The 16843-nt window shown below is 35.5% G+C and overlaps 1 protein-coding gene and 1 long non-coding RNA gene across 2 annotated transcripts; one reads left to right on the top strand and one right to left on the bottom strand.

The window, feature by feature from the left end:
- Positions 1 to 5880: 5880 nt before the first annotated feature.
- Positions 5881 to 12684, bottom strand: LOC123205564 (protein FAM91A1-like). Its single transcript, XM_044622554.1, has 10 exons — positions 12557 to 12684; positions 12248 to 12365; positions 11960 to 12056; positions 11739 to 11845; positions 10955 to 11077; positions 10634 to 10787; positions 9947 to 10007; positions 9466 to 9848; positions 6959 to 8537; positions 5881 to 6324 (listed from the first exon to the last, which is right to left on the bottom strand). The coding sequence occupies exons 1-10, from the start codon at positions 12682 to 12684 to the stop codon at positions 6078 to 6080; spliced, it is 2997 nt and encodes a 998-aa protein (XP_044478489.1). The 3' UTR covers positions 5881 to 6077.
- Positions 12685 to 14472: 1788 nt separating this feature from the next.
- LOC123205486 lies at positions 14473 to 15060 on the top strand. The gene is made up of 2 exons (XR_006499858.1): positions 14473 to 14749; positions 14846 to 15060. It is a non-coding gene; the product is annotated as an uncharacterized LOC123205486 (long non-coding RNA).
- Positions 15061 to 16843: the final 1783 nt, after the last annotated feature.

The raw sequence follows: 16843 nt of genomic DNA, 5'->3' as shown, positions 1-16843 counted from the left end.
TATTTTACGACGAACTGGGTATTGAATGAAACCTACTAGTGGGAATCTGAATCCAGCTGAATCGTGACCGATTTGTTCATTGATAGCCTTTGTGGATATGTTCGGCCATCTGTCAATTTGCCATTTTTTCGTCTTTCTTCAATCAGAGTCGTCGATGATACATAAAGAGGAGGGGCTAAAGAGGATTTCGATCAAATCCTGTCCTCGGAAAATCATGAAAATAAATTGCAAACGTCAGCAGAAGGGAAATATATCAATTTAAATTTTTAGATTAAAAAAAATATTAATTTTTAAAATTTACAAAAAAAAAAAAAAGGTAAAATTTAAAAAAAAATAAATTTTAATAATTTTAATCAATAAATAGATATTTAAATTTTTAAAAATTAATGGATAAAAATAAAAAAGAAGAAAAGTAATTTTTAGAAAAGGGCAAGTTTTTGGCCAGAAAAATATGACCCTAGCGCCCAGAGACCAAACCAAGTGTGAGCTTACTGTCTATCCATAGTCCTCGCAAGCCACGACAACCATAATCTGGGTTTCGGTAGGACAGGCAAAGGCGGAATAAACTGAAATTTATCCATATGATTATCAAAATTTTCCGAAGGAAACAATTCAAAAAATGAAAAAATGCCCATTTCTTTGGTCGTGTAAATATACACACTTTAAAATACGTACTCTCTCTCCAAATAAAGTAAAAGAGGAGGAAAATAGCCTATATATAAACACCAACCCAAAAGCAACATGAAATTTTTAGATGGCATCATGTTAGGACCTTCTGCAAAAATGAATATGATTCCTTGCTTCCATGTACCATGTCCAACATTGATATCTATCCACAGACTATTATTTCTCTTCTTCTATTGTGCATTGCCAGTGGAGAGAAACCTTGATCAGACAGCCATGAACCAGTTAACAGCAGGAATGATTGAGAAAACTGGCCTGATTCAGAAATAGCTAATCTATAAGTGAAGAATTATTATTATTCAAGTCAAAGAAAAGAAGCAAAAGTGTAAGCAACTTTCCCGAGTGAAACTGAAATAACATTTTGGCCTCAGCACAAGGCTTAGCACAATCTTTCCATTGCTGAACTTTCTCCTTTGTCGATCTCATGGAGAGATTTGGTTTGATCTTTAGAAATGAGAAATTGATTTCAAATCGGTGGTAATTTTTCTAGCACATACTAAAAATCTCAGCGTTTACCTTGAGACAAGCCTGGGCTCATGGACAAAACCCAGTCCTAAAGATTAAGCGGCCCAGCCAAATTTAAGTAGAAGTGGTGGGAAGTGTTAGTTTATTGAGGATGTTTGTGTCTTTTTGCTTGTATCTAAATCAGAAAAGCTGTTGGTAGTAGTTGCAGCTTATTGTAAATGGATGATGATCCATATTTTCAGGCACCTTTTTTGCTGTTATAAGTATGGTGCTCATTAATTAAGTTATGGCCAATATTGTATTTTGTTTTATATAAAAGCCTTGATGCTGAATGATATTATTATGCAGAAAAATATTTCTTACCTCTGCTGCTCTCTTCCAGAAAAAGTGTTCTGTTTCTTCAAATTAAGCTGCTTAGTTCTTGCTTACATAACCTGTCCAAAATTTAAACACTTAAAACCCAGAAAATCTAACATGGTATCAGAGCTTGCTTAGATCTTAAGGGAGGCTGTGTGTGTAAAATTTTGGAGCTTACCAGGATAAGGTTTTTTCAAGTAATGGCTTCATCCTCATCTTCAATGACACCACCTGTCTACAATGGTGAGAATTATCATATTTGGGCAGTCAAAATGAAAGCATTCTTGAGAGGAGTAGGGCTGTGGCAATATGTTGAGGAGGAGAAAACACCACCTCCATTGGGGCCTAATCCTACTTTGAATCAAATAAGGATGCATGAAGAAGAAGCGACCAAAGGTCCAAGAGCTTTGTCCACTATCCACCAAGCAGTGACTGATGCAGTTTTTACTAAAATTGTAGCTTCTGAAACTGCTAAAGATGCATGGGACAGACTCAAAGAAGACTCCCAAGGCAATGAGAGGTCAAGGCAAATGCTTGCTCTCAATCTAAGAAGAGAGTTTGAAGTCTTGAAAATGAAGGAAACAGAAACAATCCAAGAGTACACTGACAGGATTATGAAGGTTGTAAATCAGATTAGGCTGATGGGAGAAAAGCTATCTGATCAAAGAATTGTTGAAAAAATACTGGTATCCATTCCTGAAAGGTATGAAGCCAAAATATCTTCACTTGAAGATTCAAAGAATTTTTCAGAACTGACTTTGTTTGAGGTAGTAAATGCTCTGAAAGCTCAAGACCAAAGAAGAGCTTTAAGGCAAGAAGAAACTGCTGAGGGAGCTTTCAGTGCTAAGCTTACTGGAAAACAAGTAAGCTACAACTCCAGCAAAAAAAACCTGGAGAAAAGAAGGAAAAGTGCAGCTCCAGTGAAAACAAGAATGGTGAGAAAAAAGGAAAATATCCTCCCTGTCCTCACTGCAAGAAAAAAGGGCACTCACCAAATTACTGTTGGTACAGACCAAATGTTAAGTGCAGGTCTTGTAATCAACTTGGACACATTGATCGAGTGTGTAAAAACAAAGGAGTAAATCAAGTACAGCAGATTCAACAAGCTCAAGCTGTTATGAAGCCAGAAGAGCCTGGTGAAAATCTGTTTGTTGCAACATGTTATGCAACTGATAGTAAGCATAATATCTGGCTAATAGACAGTGGATGCTCTAATCATATGACATTTGATGCTGATTTACTTAAAGACTTGGATGTAACTTACTCATCCAAAGTAAAAATTGGAAATGGAGAGCTCTTGGAAGTCAAAGGAAAAGGTGCTGCATTCATAGAAACTCCAGCAGGTACTAAAGTCATTAAAGATGTTCTTTATGTTCCTAAGATTAATCATAATTTGTTGAGTGTGGCACAAATGCTAGAAAAGGGGTATTCATTGCATTTTGCAAATAAGTCATGTTCTATAATTGATCAACATGGGTGTGAGCTAATGACTATAGAAATGCAAGATAAAAATTTTGCAATTAAATGGATGCAAGCTGGTGATCATGCCTATCAACACACAGAGAGTAATTCAACTCTATGGCACAAAAGACTTGGTCACTTCAATTACTCAGCTTTGAAACAAATGCATTCCAGGCAAATTGTGTTAAACTTACCTGTTATGAGTAATTATGAAACTATGTGTGATGTATGTCAGTTTGGAAAACAAACTAAAATTCCATTTTCCAACAGTAATTCAAGAGCTACAGAGAGGCTTCAATTAGTGCACTCAGATTTGTGTGGTCCAATGAGTATTCCTTCTCTAAATGGAAGCAGATTTTTTCTACTTTTTGTTGATGATTTCTCAAGGGTGAGCTGGATTTATTTCTTGAAACAAAAATCTGAAGTTCTGGACTTGTTTAAGAAGTTTAAGGCAGAGGTTGAAAGACAAACAGGATGCAAACTTAAAGTGCTCAGGTCTGATAATGGCACTGAATACACCTCAAAGGAATTTATTTCCTTTTGTGATACAGAGGGAATAATGCATCAATTGACCAGCCCTTACACTCCACAACAGAATGGAGTTTGTGAGAGAAAAAATAGATCAATTATGGAAATGGCTAGATGCCTTATGTGTGAGAAAAAGCTTCCTAAAAATTTCTGGGCTGAAGCTGCTAACACTTCAGTGTACCTACTGAATTTACTTCCTAATAAGGCACTAAATAATGTAACTCCTTATGAAAAGTGGTCTGGTGAAAAACCCTCAGTTGAGCACTTAAAAGTGTTTGGGTGCTTATGCTATGTGTATGTGCCTAATGAAAAAAGAACTAAGCTTGATGAGAAGTCAGAAGTGGGTGTATTTATTGGTTACAGTAAGGTCACAAAGGGGTATAGGATCTTCAATCCCAAGACCAAGAAGATAGTAATCAGCAGAAATGTTAAATTCAATGAGCAAGCAGCCTGGAACTGGGAAGCCAAAGAAGAGAATAAAGGTGAGTCTAGCCTTCAACATAAAACCAACATTTGTCCAGATGATGAAACTTATTCCAGTGATGAAGAATTTGGTCCTGCCACTAGAATGAGATCTCTTGAAGACATTTATGATAGGTGCAATGTTGCAATTGTTGAGCCAAAGTCATTCGAGGAAGCCATTAGAAATGAAGAGTGGAGATCTGCAATGAGGACTGAAATAGATATAATCAATAAGAATTCCACATGGAGTCTTGTTGAGAAACCAGAAGATCAGAAAGTAATTGGTGTAAAATGGATCTACAGAACTAAATTCAATCAAGATAACTCAATAAGTAAGCTCAAGGCTAGGTTAGTTGCTAAAGGATATCAGCAGCAACCTGGCATTGATTTTTCTGATACCTTTGCACCTGTAGCAAGATATGACACAATCAGATTGCTTGTGGCTTTGGCAGCTAAGTTGAGCTGGACTATATACCATCTAGATGTCAAATCTGCATTCTTGAATGGTATACTGAATGAAGATATATTTGTAGAACAACCTGAAGGTTTCAAGGTTCCAGGCAAAGGGCAGAATGTGTACAAGTTACATAAAGCACTTTATGGCCTGAAACAGGCTCCAAAAGCCTGGTATTCTAAAATTCACTCATACTTGCTAAGCCAAGGTTTTCTTTGCAGCCCAAATGAATCAACACTTTACATAAAAAGACTTGGAAATGAAGTAAAACTTATTGTCTCCTTGTATGTAGATGATCTCTTGGTGACAGGAGGAGATACAAAAACTTTAGCTAAATTCAAGGAGATCATGCAGCAAGAATTTGAGATGTCAGATTTGGGTGAAATGAAATATTTTTTAGGCATGGAAATAGATCAAAAAAGGTGTGGTATATTTATTTGTCAGAAGAAGTATGCTCAGGATCTTTTAAGAAGATTTCAGATGGAGACTTGCAAACCAGTTTCTACCCCTCTGGTTGTAAATGAAAAACTGAAGAAAAATGATTCAGAGAGTGAAACAGAAGCCACTGCATACAGAAGCTTAATTGGCAGCCTATTATATTTATCCTCCAGCAGACCTGACATTATGTTTCCTACATCTCTCTTGTCCAGATTCATGCAATCACCAAGCAATGCTCATATGGTTGCTGCCAAACGAATTTTAAGGTACATAAAGGGAACATCAGCTTATGGTTTGTGGTTTTCTAAACAAGAAAGCAACAAACTTGTGGGATTCTCTGACAGTGACTGGGCTGGAAGTTTAGAAGATGCAAAAAGCACCTCTGGTTATTGCTTTTCATTTGAAAGTGCAGTGTTTTGTTGGAATTCAAAAAAACAAGAGGTTGTTGCTCAATCATCTGCTGAGGCAGAATATATTGCTGCTGCAAATGCAGCAAATCAAGCCATTTGGCTGAGAAAACTTCTCAAGGACTTGGGCCATGCTCAAGATGAAAGTGCACTGCTTTTTGTGGACAACAAAGCAGCCATTGCAATTACTAAAAATCCAGTTCATCATGGTAGAACAAAGCACATCAATGTGAAATTTCATGCAATTCGGGAAGCAGAAAAATCAGGAGAAATCAGCCTAAAGTATTGCAACTCTAAGGATCAAGTGGCTGATATATTTACTAAGGCTCTTCCTAAGCCTATGTTTGAACACTTGAGATCAAGACTTGGAGTTACAGCAAACACCTCAAAGGAGGAGTGTTAGTTTATTGAGGATGTTTGTGTCTTTTTGCTTGTATCTAAATCAGAAAAGCTGTTGGTAGTAGTTGCAGCTTATTGTAAATGGATGATGATCCATATTTTCAGGCACCTTTTTTGCTGTTATAAGTATGGTGCTCATTAATTAAGTTATGGCCAATATTGTATTTTGTTTTATATAAAAGCCTTGATGCTGAATGATATTATTATGCAGAAAAATATTTCTTACCTCTGCTGCTCTCTTCCAGAAAAAGTGTTCTGTTTCTTCAAATTAAGCTGCTTAGTTCTTGCTTACATAACCTGTCCAAAATTTAAACACTTAAAACCCAGAAAATCTAACAGGAAGGATATGATAAGCTGACAATTGCCTTTGTTAGTGTTGGATAAATCCTTGTATACACATCCAAGCAAAGACTGGAGGAATCCTATTTGGTAGCAGCAGATGCAGAGGCTGCAGCAGCCTCTGCTATTAAGGAAATTGGTTGGCTAGCCTGCAGGCAAGCACCTATGTCAAAGGGGTGCAACTCTGCACCATCAAAAAGAAGATTAACTCCAGGTAATGTTACTTCTCGGCTGTCGGCTTCATCAGGTTCAGTTTTTGCCGCACTTACTGATGAGTTTTCTCCAACAGGCCTTGTGGCAGCTACATACACAGGAGTCAGAGAATAAGATCTGCAAACAATGACATAATAATGGGTCAGCAGTGCTTTAATTTTTTTTCTTAAAAAAGCATGTTTAGTCGTAAGAATTTAAGTTCCTGAAACCACATCACAGCAGAAACAAATATTAATGGAAAAATATAGATTTAGATATAAATAAGTTCATCAGCTTCAGCCCCCCCAGTCTGACTGACATCAGTTTAGAACTCCCATTTTCCTATTGAATATTCAACCCTCCCAAAATTTCCTAATTAATCAAACATCATTAAAGCAGTTTTTTTAAGTAGATGCTTATATGACCATGTTTTGTATCTTTTGACAATCTTGCATAGGACTTATATTTGAAAATTCAGCATTAAGCCCAAAGGGAATTCACTGAGTTGAAACTTAAGTCAAGGTAGGAAGTCAGGTGATGAAGTAAAGTTTACACAGAACCTCTCTCAGGCCACCAGAAAGCCCTAGTTAGTGCACTAGTGCTCAATGACAAACAGATGGGTTATATAGCATAATCCATGGAAAGAAGTTTCAAAATCTGGAGGTTTTAGAACAAGTATTTTATGGGGAAACACCAATATTTGGAAAAGAAAAACAATATGCTGAAGGAAGCCACCTAAAAAGCAAAACATAGTGTACTAATTAAGACAGACCTCAAAGTGTTACCATCAAAGCTCAAGACTTCAGTCCAACAACGCTGACGACTAACAAGTTTTGATCTCTGATCCTCACTCGTGGCTCCTGAGATGGGAGACGAAGGGTCTACAAGTGGATTCCATCTTCCACTAGCATAGTTCATGAGTTGTCGAGGTGAATCCTTAGATTGCTCTTTCTGGTATAGAAGTTTAGCAGCAGGACCTGTTGCCTGGTATTCTGCACAAACATCACGCAACCTTTTTCTAAGGCCTTGCATTGCATCATAATGCTCAGTGAGAGAATCTGCCTGAAGTAATTGTGATGAGACAACCCTTTCGCAAATATTGTTGCATAATTTTGGACTAAAAAGTGGAATCCCAAATTCCACACTCAATGGAACCCAATCATAATTCTCATCAGGTGAAAAGTTATTCGATTCTTTTTGTTTGAGAAGTTTTAATAGACGAATATAACCGACCGTCCACAATTCTATCTTGTTTGTCAAATCAGTTAACAGAGTATTTAGTTTCAAACTCTCTTCTACACCAAGTCCCAATTCATTTCCTATTTGACCAATTGAACCATCAGAGTTCATTAGGGGCAACGGTATATCCACAGTAACAACTCTTCCAGAATTATCAAGGTCATAACTACTTAGGGGCTGCACCATGACAGCTGAGTACTTAAGAAGAGAGTTTAAACAGTGTAACAGTATACCTCCCTTCACTAAATTTCCTTCAAACTTACCTCCCAAACCTCCAATAGTAGATTCATCCCACGACCATATGAGGGCTTTCTCACAGCCAGCCAATGGAGCAGGAAGCATGCGTAGACATTGTCCTTTCGTAAGAACAACAGATACAGGGCCACTTGCCACAGTTGAATAGAGTACCAATTTCATCCATGGTGTCATAGATGAATGAGAGGGGGGACCAAAATGAATAGGACCTCTTGGTCCAGGAAATACAGATGAATGAGGAAGAGGAATCATGGACACAACAATATCATAGTCACGAAGAAACAAGCGATCTAAAGTTGCTGGGGCCAGAGAAGCCAAGCTTTCACATCGCAGAATATCCACTCGATATTTCTTTTTCTTTCTTGAGGTATCTTTTCCAACATCAGACTCTTCAATTGGTATCAGCTTCTCATCACTCTGGAAAGTTGGGCCTGATTTAGAGACTTCACTGGATGAACTAGTGTCTTCTGATAAAGTAGGTGAAGTTATCTCATCACCAGTTTTTCCAGGAACAGAATCATCCAAAGCAGATTCATCATGAGGCCTAGAATTCATGGAATTATCAATACTAAGTCCAGCTTCATTTTTACCTGAGTCGTCAGTCAATGTAACATCAGTGCTTGAAGTTAACGGGCCCATCTTGTCATAATTTTCCTCTGTTCTGGCATCAGTGGAGTCTCCACCTGAAAGAAGGCATTCCAAGACACAACGAAGGCTGAACGCATGATTTGCAAATTCCTGCAATTCACCCTCAAATTTTGTTCCCTCTAATGTACTCAGATCCTTGCACAGATCTGCAATGCTACCGTGACCTAATTTTCCAGCTTCATACAATGTTACGGCATGAGATTTCAAGCCTGAAAAGGCAAATATGGACATAACAGACTATTCAGACAATTAAAGAGAGATACACATGCATCAACAACATAGGTTCAGACAAAATGGATAAAACACCACATGCCTTGCACATAAGTTGAAATGTTAGAGCTTAAATACTATTGTTGGGTACCTACTGACAGCTTAAGCTTTCAGGTTGTTTTGTAACTTCAAAATAACAACATACTATTTATACGAAGTATATAGCTCTTGCTTACACTAATGTCTTCTGGTATTAACTCTTCAAGGTCATTAAAATCTCACATTCCAGTCACATGACTGTTTTGCAGTGAAGTGGCCAGAAATTTAGTTGACAGAAACACCCTAGACAACGCCGATGAGGTAAAGCCAAAAATTTGGATAAAATACGACTATACTCCACTTTAAGTCTTTAACTAGTGCCAGGTACAAATGGACGGGTGGACCAGCTTGACCCTGGATTGACTCTTAGACCCTCTTGCTTCAGGAGGTGATTCACCTGGGAGTGAACTCAACCATGAAAGAAAATCTAAGAGGATCGTCAAGAGAGCTCCCAAGAAGAATTGATTTAAAGGCCTTCTTCAACCGGAGCTGCCAGACCTTCTAGTCATATTATTGTTTCGGAGGGGAACTTTATCCAGTGAAGACTTCTATTTCATAATAACAGATTCAAGAGAGAAGATTGGCTAATCAAGTGATCCCAGCTCAAAGAAGGAAACCTCTCTGTGTTGCTCATTCAAAATCCAAACAGATACATGTTAAAGACTCTCAGCCTATATCTATTTTCTCATGTATCATGAATCTTGGAGCTTTAGATTTCAGCCGAGTGGCTGGAAGGTACCACATTCTAGACAATGGAATATCACGACAGGAAAATGTAGAAATCTGATATTCGGAAGTAAAATGGAACAGAAAAGGAAGAAGAAAAACCTGGTGAAACAGAGCCCATCATAAGATATGATGTTATATTAGCATCAACAACAAAAGCTACACGGACAAGGCCAGAAAATGGTCCATGGCTTTCCATTCCTGTGACATCTCCTAGTTGACCAATATCGCCATCAGCTGACATGTTTGCTGAGCCCATACTAGCAAGAGAAGCCTCATCATCATCACTGAGAGTGACTCTTTGAGTGTTAGGCCCACTTGTATCCTGAAGAACCGATGCGGGGTCTATTACCTTTATTGCCCATCCCAATCGGCATACAAAAGATGCAGCGGCTTGCAGCTGAGAAATATCAGCCTGTAATGTTGCTGCCAATTCAGCAACAGTGGCATTCTCGCTTGAGACAACAAAAACTGCATACAGTAACCTGAACAATGCGTTTAATAGTAATGGGATCTTAGTTTAACATTAATTAAACAATTTTCCAATGATGAATAATATCATGCACTGAAATATCTCTCTTACTCCTCAATGGGGTCTTCATAAGACTGCTCTCTGTTGGAAACAAACCCTTCAAGCCTGGAAACTAAATCATCATAAACATTATAATTTAAACTCTATAGTCAAATTGCAAAACCAGAGCTAAAAAGAAAACTCCTCTCAGTTTATTCTTAAACCTGCCCTTTCATTTCATCATGCTGGTCCCCCAAAAAAAAAAAAAAACACAAATCCACCCCACCTAACCTCGAGCACAAAAATAAATTCTATTAAATAGACTGTTGTTGAGGATTAAAGGATTTATCCCTTGCTTCTAGCTCCAAAGCAAGAAGTGTACCCCCAATTAGGCTTTCCCCGTAGGACAATTTAAAATAAAGATTATATTTTTTATTTGTGTTTTAAAATTTAGAAAAAAAATGAAAGAAAGAAAGAAAGTGAAGCTAGGCTAAACACAGTATGAACTATGGGATTCTTCGCATGAGACTTGCACAGAGATTTTATCACAAGATATTTAAAAAAAAGAAACAAGTAGTTTGGATTGATCCATACCCACTATAAAATTTATGTTACAGGTTCAATGAAACCATCAAGTTAAAATTCTTCATCTATCCCTAAATAAAAAAAGGAGCATCAGCCAGAAAAAGACCAAAATTTTTCCAATAGAGATGTTAAAAGCTTTATTCTGTGAGACATTTCTTAACATATCCAACTTACCTTTAATGCGGTCATCAGGATAGACAGGGACATCAAAGTAGATCAATCCCCTACGATAAAGACCCTTCAAAATGTCACCATCAAACAGGATAAATGCATTAGCTTCCTCCTTACAGACTTTATCAATTGTTGCCATTTCTTCTTCTGTGAGTTTCTATCGAAAAGGAGAAAAAAAACAGTAAGTTCACATCAATCACACAAACCTTGACATAAAATTATGTAGATGCAATATCTGTTTATGTCTGAAATACATATGTGCATAGATCCAAATAATATGTGAACATTCTTTAAATCATGAGAGAAATGCATTATGAGAGATACCTTGAATTCTTCCAGTGTAAAATCGACAAGACAGACTCCCCACCATGGTTCAATTGTAAACTCCGCAGGTTGTGTAGGTAACAGTTCTTTGGCAATTGACTTGTTCAGCTTCCACATAATTTTCTGGATAGCTCCAGGTAAGTAAGAGGTTGGTAAGAAGCTATGAAGTTTATACCATCTCAAAAGATAAATTTCAAATAGCATTGAGGCACAATTAAGTTATATATACTCTCCAAAATATAGATTCATGAAAGAAAAAAAAAAAAAAAACCTTTTCGCAGCAATACCTGTCTTCGGCCAAAACGAAATTGGATAATAGAATTATGTCTAAGGGTAATGCCAACATATAAATTGTAAAGACTGAAATCATGTGGCTGTTTTAAATCAAAAACCATCTAACGATTCTCAAGAACTATCAAAATTCAGTCACTCTGTAAATTAAAATTCAACAGAATGATAATCAGAAAAAAAAAAAAAAACAGAATTTTGCTGTAAATTGAAACAACTCAGAACTTAAAACATAAAGTTTATCACCATGGTTTCTTTTCAAGTAAAGACCGTACTCAACTTGTCTGTAGTTGAGATCTTGTTTTAAAGTCAAGGGCTCAAACATCTAAGCTCCTTGTTGGAAATCAGATGTTTTAGCCCTTCAACTCAGCTCTTAGTGATTGTATAATCAATGTTTGAAATGGATGATAATTTGCTGACATGCAGGTGTTTGTAATGGTGCAAGCAATCAGTTTTACTCATATTCTTTAAGCAAACGGATTGTGTCATTGAGTACCTTAGATTTGCACTTGTTCATGATATCAATAAATTCATTTCTCCCTATTCCTGTAAGTCGTAAAGCATCAGCAGCACTGAAGTTTGGTATGCTGTCATATGGTTGTTCTGCCAACAATAAGACATCCAAGAGAAGAATTAGACCATCAAAGTTATTATCACATCAGTGGTTGACAATGGACCAAACTTAAATTTGGTTTCTTTGGATAAGGAAAATTATACCATTTCTCATAACCTCAAAGATCATATCACAGTAATATCTGAAAGGCGATAACCTCATCACACGACAAACATACTCTGCAAGGTGATAGGGAAATAACTGCAGGAACAGAAGCCGACAAGAAGTTAAATGAAGGCAATACAGTTATGCGAAACATAAAAAACGGTATGGAGCTATAATGGGCAAAAGGGAAAATTGACAATTTAATCCTGTGACAGAATGAAAAGCCTTCTAATGCAGAAGACTTTATGTAATGAAGAACTTTTCAGACAGTTTATGCATTAACGCACCTCTAGATTTTTTCGTAAGTAACGCATCATCTCTTCATAATAATCACCTTCTTTGCTTACTTTGCGAGCAAAACACTTATTCCACTGGAGTCTTTTCTTAATGCAATGTTCAATGATCCTACATAATGTTCAAAAAGAGTAAGAAAGCAGTGATATCAACAGCAAGCTTAATCCTTTTAAAATTGTTTCGGCTATCCGGAACTGACTTAGCAATGAATCATGCATTAAAAAACTCAATTTGATTTTGTAAGATCAACTATAATGGAAATGATATGACACAAGCTATTAAATAAAAAGCGACTTTCTAACCTTCTGCACCACTCTTCTTTAGAAGTAAGAGTAGCTTGAAGTCTTTTTGTTAGATTCTCCCACGGACATTCTTCATGGACAGCTTTCCAAATCAACTGTTCCTCAATTGTATTCGGAATATGCTGCATTTTCACCAATCACTTGATCCACTCCCTGCGCACAGATCACTAACCATCATAACTAATAAGTTGCCGCTTTCGAACAACCCAAAACGATAACTACGAGCGGTTTAACGATCAAGTCAAAGTCAAGATTACAAAAAACACTAAATCGACGATTTCTGTAGAATTGAGAATGAGAGGATTGAAACAAAACAAACTTGATCAAAATTATGTAACAGAATAATGCTGATGAATAGAATTCGAGTGGATCAAACCTGAAACAGCAAAAGGATAGATCGAGAAGCCTAATGTTGGTTCAGCGGTTAGAGTTTAAATCAGCTACGAGATCTGGTAATGATGAATTGCATGCATGGCTGATGGCTGTATCTGTATTACTTTTCATCCCCACGGGCCTGATCATTTCGTTATTGGCCTCTTTGTCCTCACTGTAGTTGGACCAGTAAGTGTTACAAAACCCGTCACCTTGATGACCCAGATCCACCAATTTTATTCCCTTTTCGTCTAATTTATTAAATTAACCATTTAAAAGATTATATTTATATATAACCATCAAAATTGGGTTGAACCGGCTTTAAATAAATTATACGTACTTATTTTGAGTATATAAATTGATAAATATTTATATATTTTATTATATGATTAAATTATTTTAAATTAAAGATAAAATAATATCAAAACATATGATAATATATTTAAGTGTATACTTATTTATATACTAAAAATATATAATATATATATATATATATATATAATATTACTTGAACCGTTTTGCCACTATTTATAAAGGAGTTACAACAAGCAAAATGATATTCAACTCATAAAAATGACAAATCCAAAGAAATTCCACCAAAAATCATGATTTTTAAAAATATTAAAACGCCTTTAAGTTTTGAAAATATTATGTTTTCGTAAGTTCATTATAAATATAACAGTTATTTTTTAGATTATTAAAAAACATATTAAAATTTTAAAACTTTTTCATGTTTTTTAAACCTTTATATTTTCAAAAATTATAATTCAACTCCCTTAAACTTTTGAAAAAGAATAATAGAAAAAATATATATATATCTATACAGATTAATCTTTTTACTATTTCATTTAATAGAAACATTAACAAAAATAGATGATAAATGATAACATGACTTTTTGAAACTTGATGGATAGAAATCAATAACGGCAAACCTTAGATGGGAAATTTATTTTGACCTCTGATATTTAATTCTCTTTCGGTTGCAGCTTAACAAAAATATACGCTCATCAAAAATTGAGGGAAGGTTTGCGTACAGCTTTGTTAAGATTTTCTCCTTTTCACCAGGGTTTCTTTTTTAGTCAGTGTGTTCTATAAAATCCTGGCTTCTCCTATAACAACTATTTAATGTTCTTCCCATTTCATTTTCAGGTTTGTGTGCAATTTTCAGCAGAAAGTGGTAACTGCAAATTGTATATTCTATTATTCTTTTGTCATAACTGAATCATGTAATTCATGTCTTCCTCTGGAGCAAATTATACAATGCCAATTCTGACTAGCTAGAGTTTGTGAAACTGCATATTTTTTCTCCAATCTTTCCTTAAATTTGACTGCAAATTGATATATATGTTCACACTATTTGATAAACAAACATATTTAATCACAAAATTACTATATCAGATAAGTTAAAAGTTTAATTTTTAAATATTATCAAAGAACTTTAAACCCTTACTCTTCCACTTAAAATTTCTCTTTTTACTTAAACTACCAATTAGAGGGAGGGGGTTGTGTGGTGTGGTGGGGTTGTGTCTGTGGTAAGGGCTAGATTTGACTATCAGCTAGCATAAAAAGACGAGTCATTGAAATGTCGCATGGTTGATATTAACTTAACTACAAGCTGTTGAACCTTGTGATGGTGATGTCCTTGAATGTGTCTGCAGGAGTGCAACTCCATGGAAGTTGCTGGATTTGATATCTCTTCCTGCTGTGCTCCATTTCCTTCATCGCAGGATTCAATGCAAATATTTACAGAAGGATTTACATTAGAGAGCTCTTACACTCGGGGTTCAAAGAATTTAGCATGGAAGGAGATTAAATTTACAGGTGACAACTCTGCACTGCAGCATAAGTTTTGTAGTCAGTATGCTGCAATAATCAGGAATTAAATCCCACTGAAAAATCTCTTGTTTGTATTTACAGGTCACAACTCTGTAGATCTCGAAATCAACATCTCCGGCTAAACCGGTATAAAGTCTCCATCAAAGAGTGTGAATTCTTGAATATGCAAGGCTTTTTTTTATCTCTTTTATTTTATTGGAACACAAAGTCTAAATAGTTAGCCAGTGTGATGTGAGTCTAAATTTCTATGGTGTAGGAAACCCTTTTTCACCAAACAATAACCAATCTTTGAAACATGTTAATCTACCTAAACCCAAAATTTGCAAACACTTGCACAATTATGTTATTTGATTAGATTGGAACTTGGAAGCCCTTTAAAATCAAGAAATATGGTATTCCCTTCCCTCTGCCTTCTAAACCTAGTCCAGGTGTAGCTCTCCCAAAGCTCTAGGAATTAAAAAAAAAAAGAGTGATTTACATTTTCTGAGCCAATGTTGAGCCCTAATGCTCTGTTGTAAATCTTATCCTAACATCATTAAACATATTATTTTAATATTTTAAATATTTGAAAACTTATAATTTAATTTTTATAATTCAAGTTTAGAAACCTTAATTATTACAATCACCATATATCTAAACTTAAAATCTATTAAAATCATCACCCACAGAACCTCAAACCCATCAAAAAGAAAAAAATGGTGAAAGTTAAAAAAAAAAAAAAAGACAAAGGTGTTGAGGACAAATTTAATATGCAAATAGCTATGTTAAAATTTTGTTAATTTGAAGTTATAAGATAAATTTAAAAAATAAATAGTTAAGATATTATGATAATTTAATTGTATTCATAATTCTTTTTCATTAATAAAATTAAGTTGGGAATGAAAAATATGGTAAAAAAATATTTAAAAAATGTAAATAGCTCAAAAAATAAATATATAAAACATAAATATTTTATATATATATTTTTTTTAGTACATAATTTGAGTATACAAATATATTATTATATAATTGTATATTATTTTATTTTTAATTTAAAATTATTTAATTATATAATAATATATTATTTATATATTTAAATTATATATAAAAAAAATAGGTAGCCTATCGGCACCATTGCCACCGTCCCAATTTTCTCCCGTCTACAACACGCACAAGCGTAGTTCCCCACCTACCCAAAACACTATTGCACTTTCCTACAGTTTGATCTCTATGGGACTTTGGTGCATTTTCTACAATGCCTGTGAGCAACAAAAGAAAACAAATTATGCATCACTTTCCTACTTCAATTATGAAAGCAGCTCCTTGATGTTACCAGATAGCATGTTTGTTATCAATCAATTCCGGAAAAAAGGTAACTTGGCAATACCCTTCTCCAAGAATTGGACAACAAACTCTTGGCTAAACCCATGTGAAGCTACTCAAATTAACTACCATGATCTTCTTATGAGATTCGGAGGTTCAATGCCGTGGACTTTGCCTTTCCTTTTTAGTTAAAAGAAATGGACGCATACCTAACTAAAGCTCCCCATCTTGGTTTTTTCTTCACTTTGAACAAGACTCCAATTCTCATATCACTGAGATTGCGAATTTACGAGAACCCATCTCACAGATCTCTGTCAACGTCGTGTATTGAATGAATTGAGCAGCTTTATGGGCTGTGAGAAATGTGGGTTGCTTTGGAGGGCTGGCTGGCTGGCTGGCTGGCTGGCTGTCTGGCCATTCTGTGCGTCACAGTTTGGTTGGCTTGACTGCCGACATGTTTGTAAGTCTCATATACACGCTTGGCCTTTATTTACCATCAAACCAAAGGTCGGTGGGTGTTGAAAGGCCGTCGCCATTTTCATCTTTTTAAACTAATTAAACACTTTCTGTAACAAAGCTAAATTTCAAGATTGGGTAGATTTTATTTCACTTCTGTTTTTCCTGGTTATAGTTCTTTCATGATTGGTAAGATCTTTTTAAGTGAGTGGGTGGTTTTCTTTTCAGCTTTCTTCTTCTTATGACTAAGCAAAAAATGACATGCCACAATTGAGTTTCAGACGTGATGAGTCCTCCTGTCCTTGACTATCCAAAAAAAAA

Source organism: Mangifera indica, unplaced genomic scaffold, assembly GCF_011075055.1.
Source record: "Mangifera indica cultivar Alphonso unplaced genomic scaffold, CATAS_Mindica_2.1 Un_0008, whole genome shotgun sequence".
NCBI lineage: Eukaryota > Viridiplantae > Streptophyta > Magnoliopsida > Sapindales > Anacardiaceae > Mangifera > Mangifera indica.
Note: the sequence above shows the minus strand (reverse complement) of the source record. Positions and strands in the feature narration are given on the sequence as shown.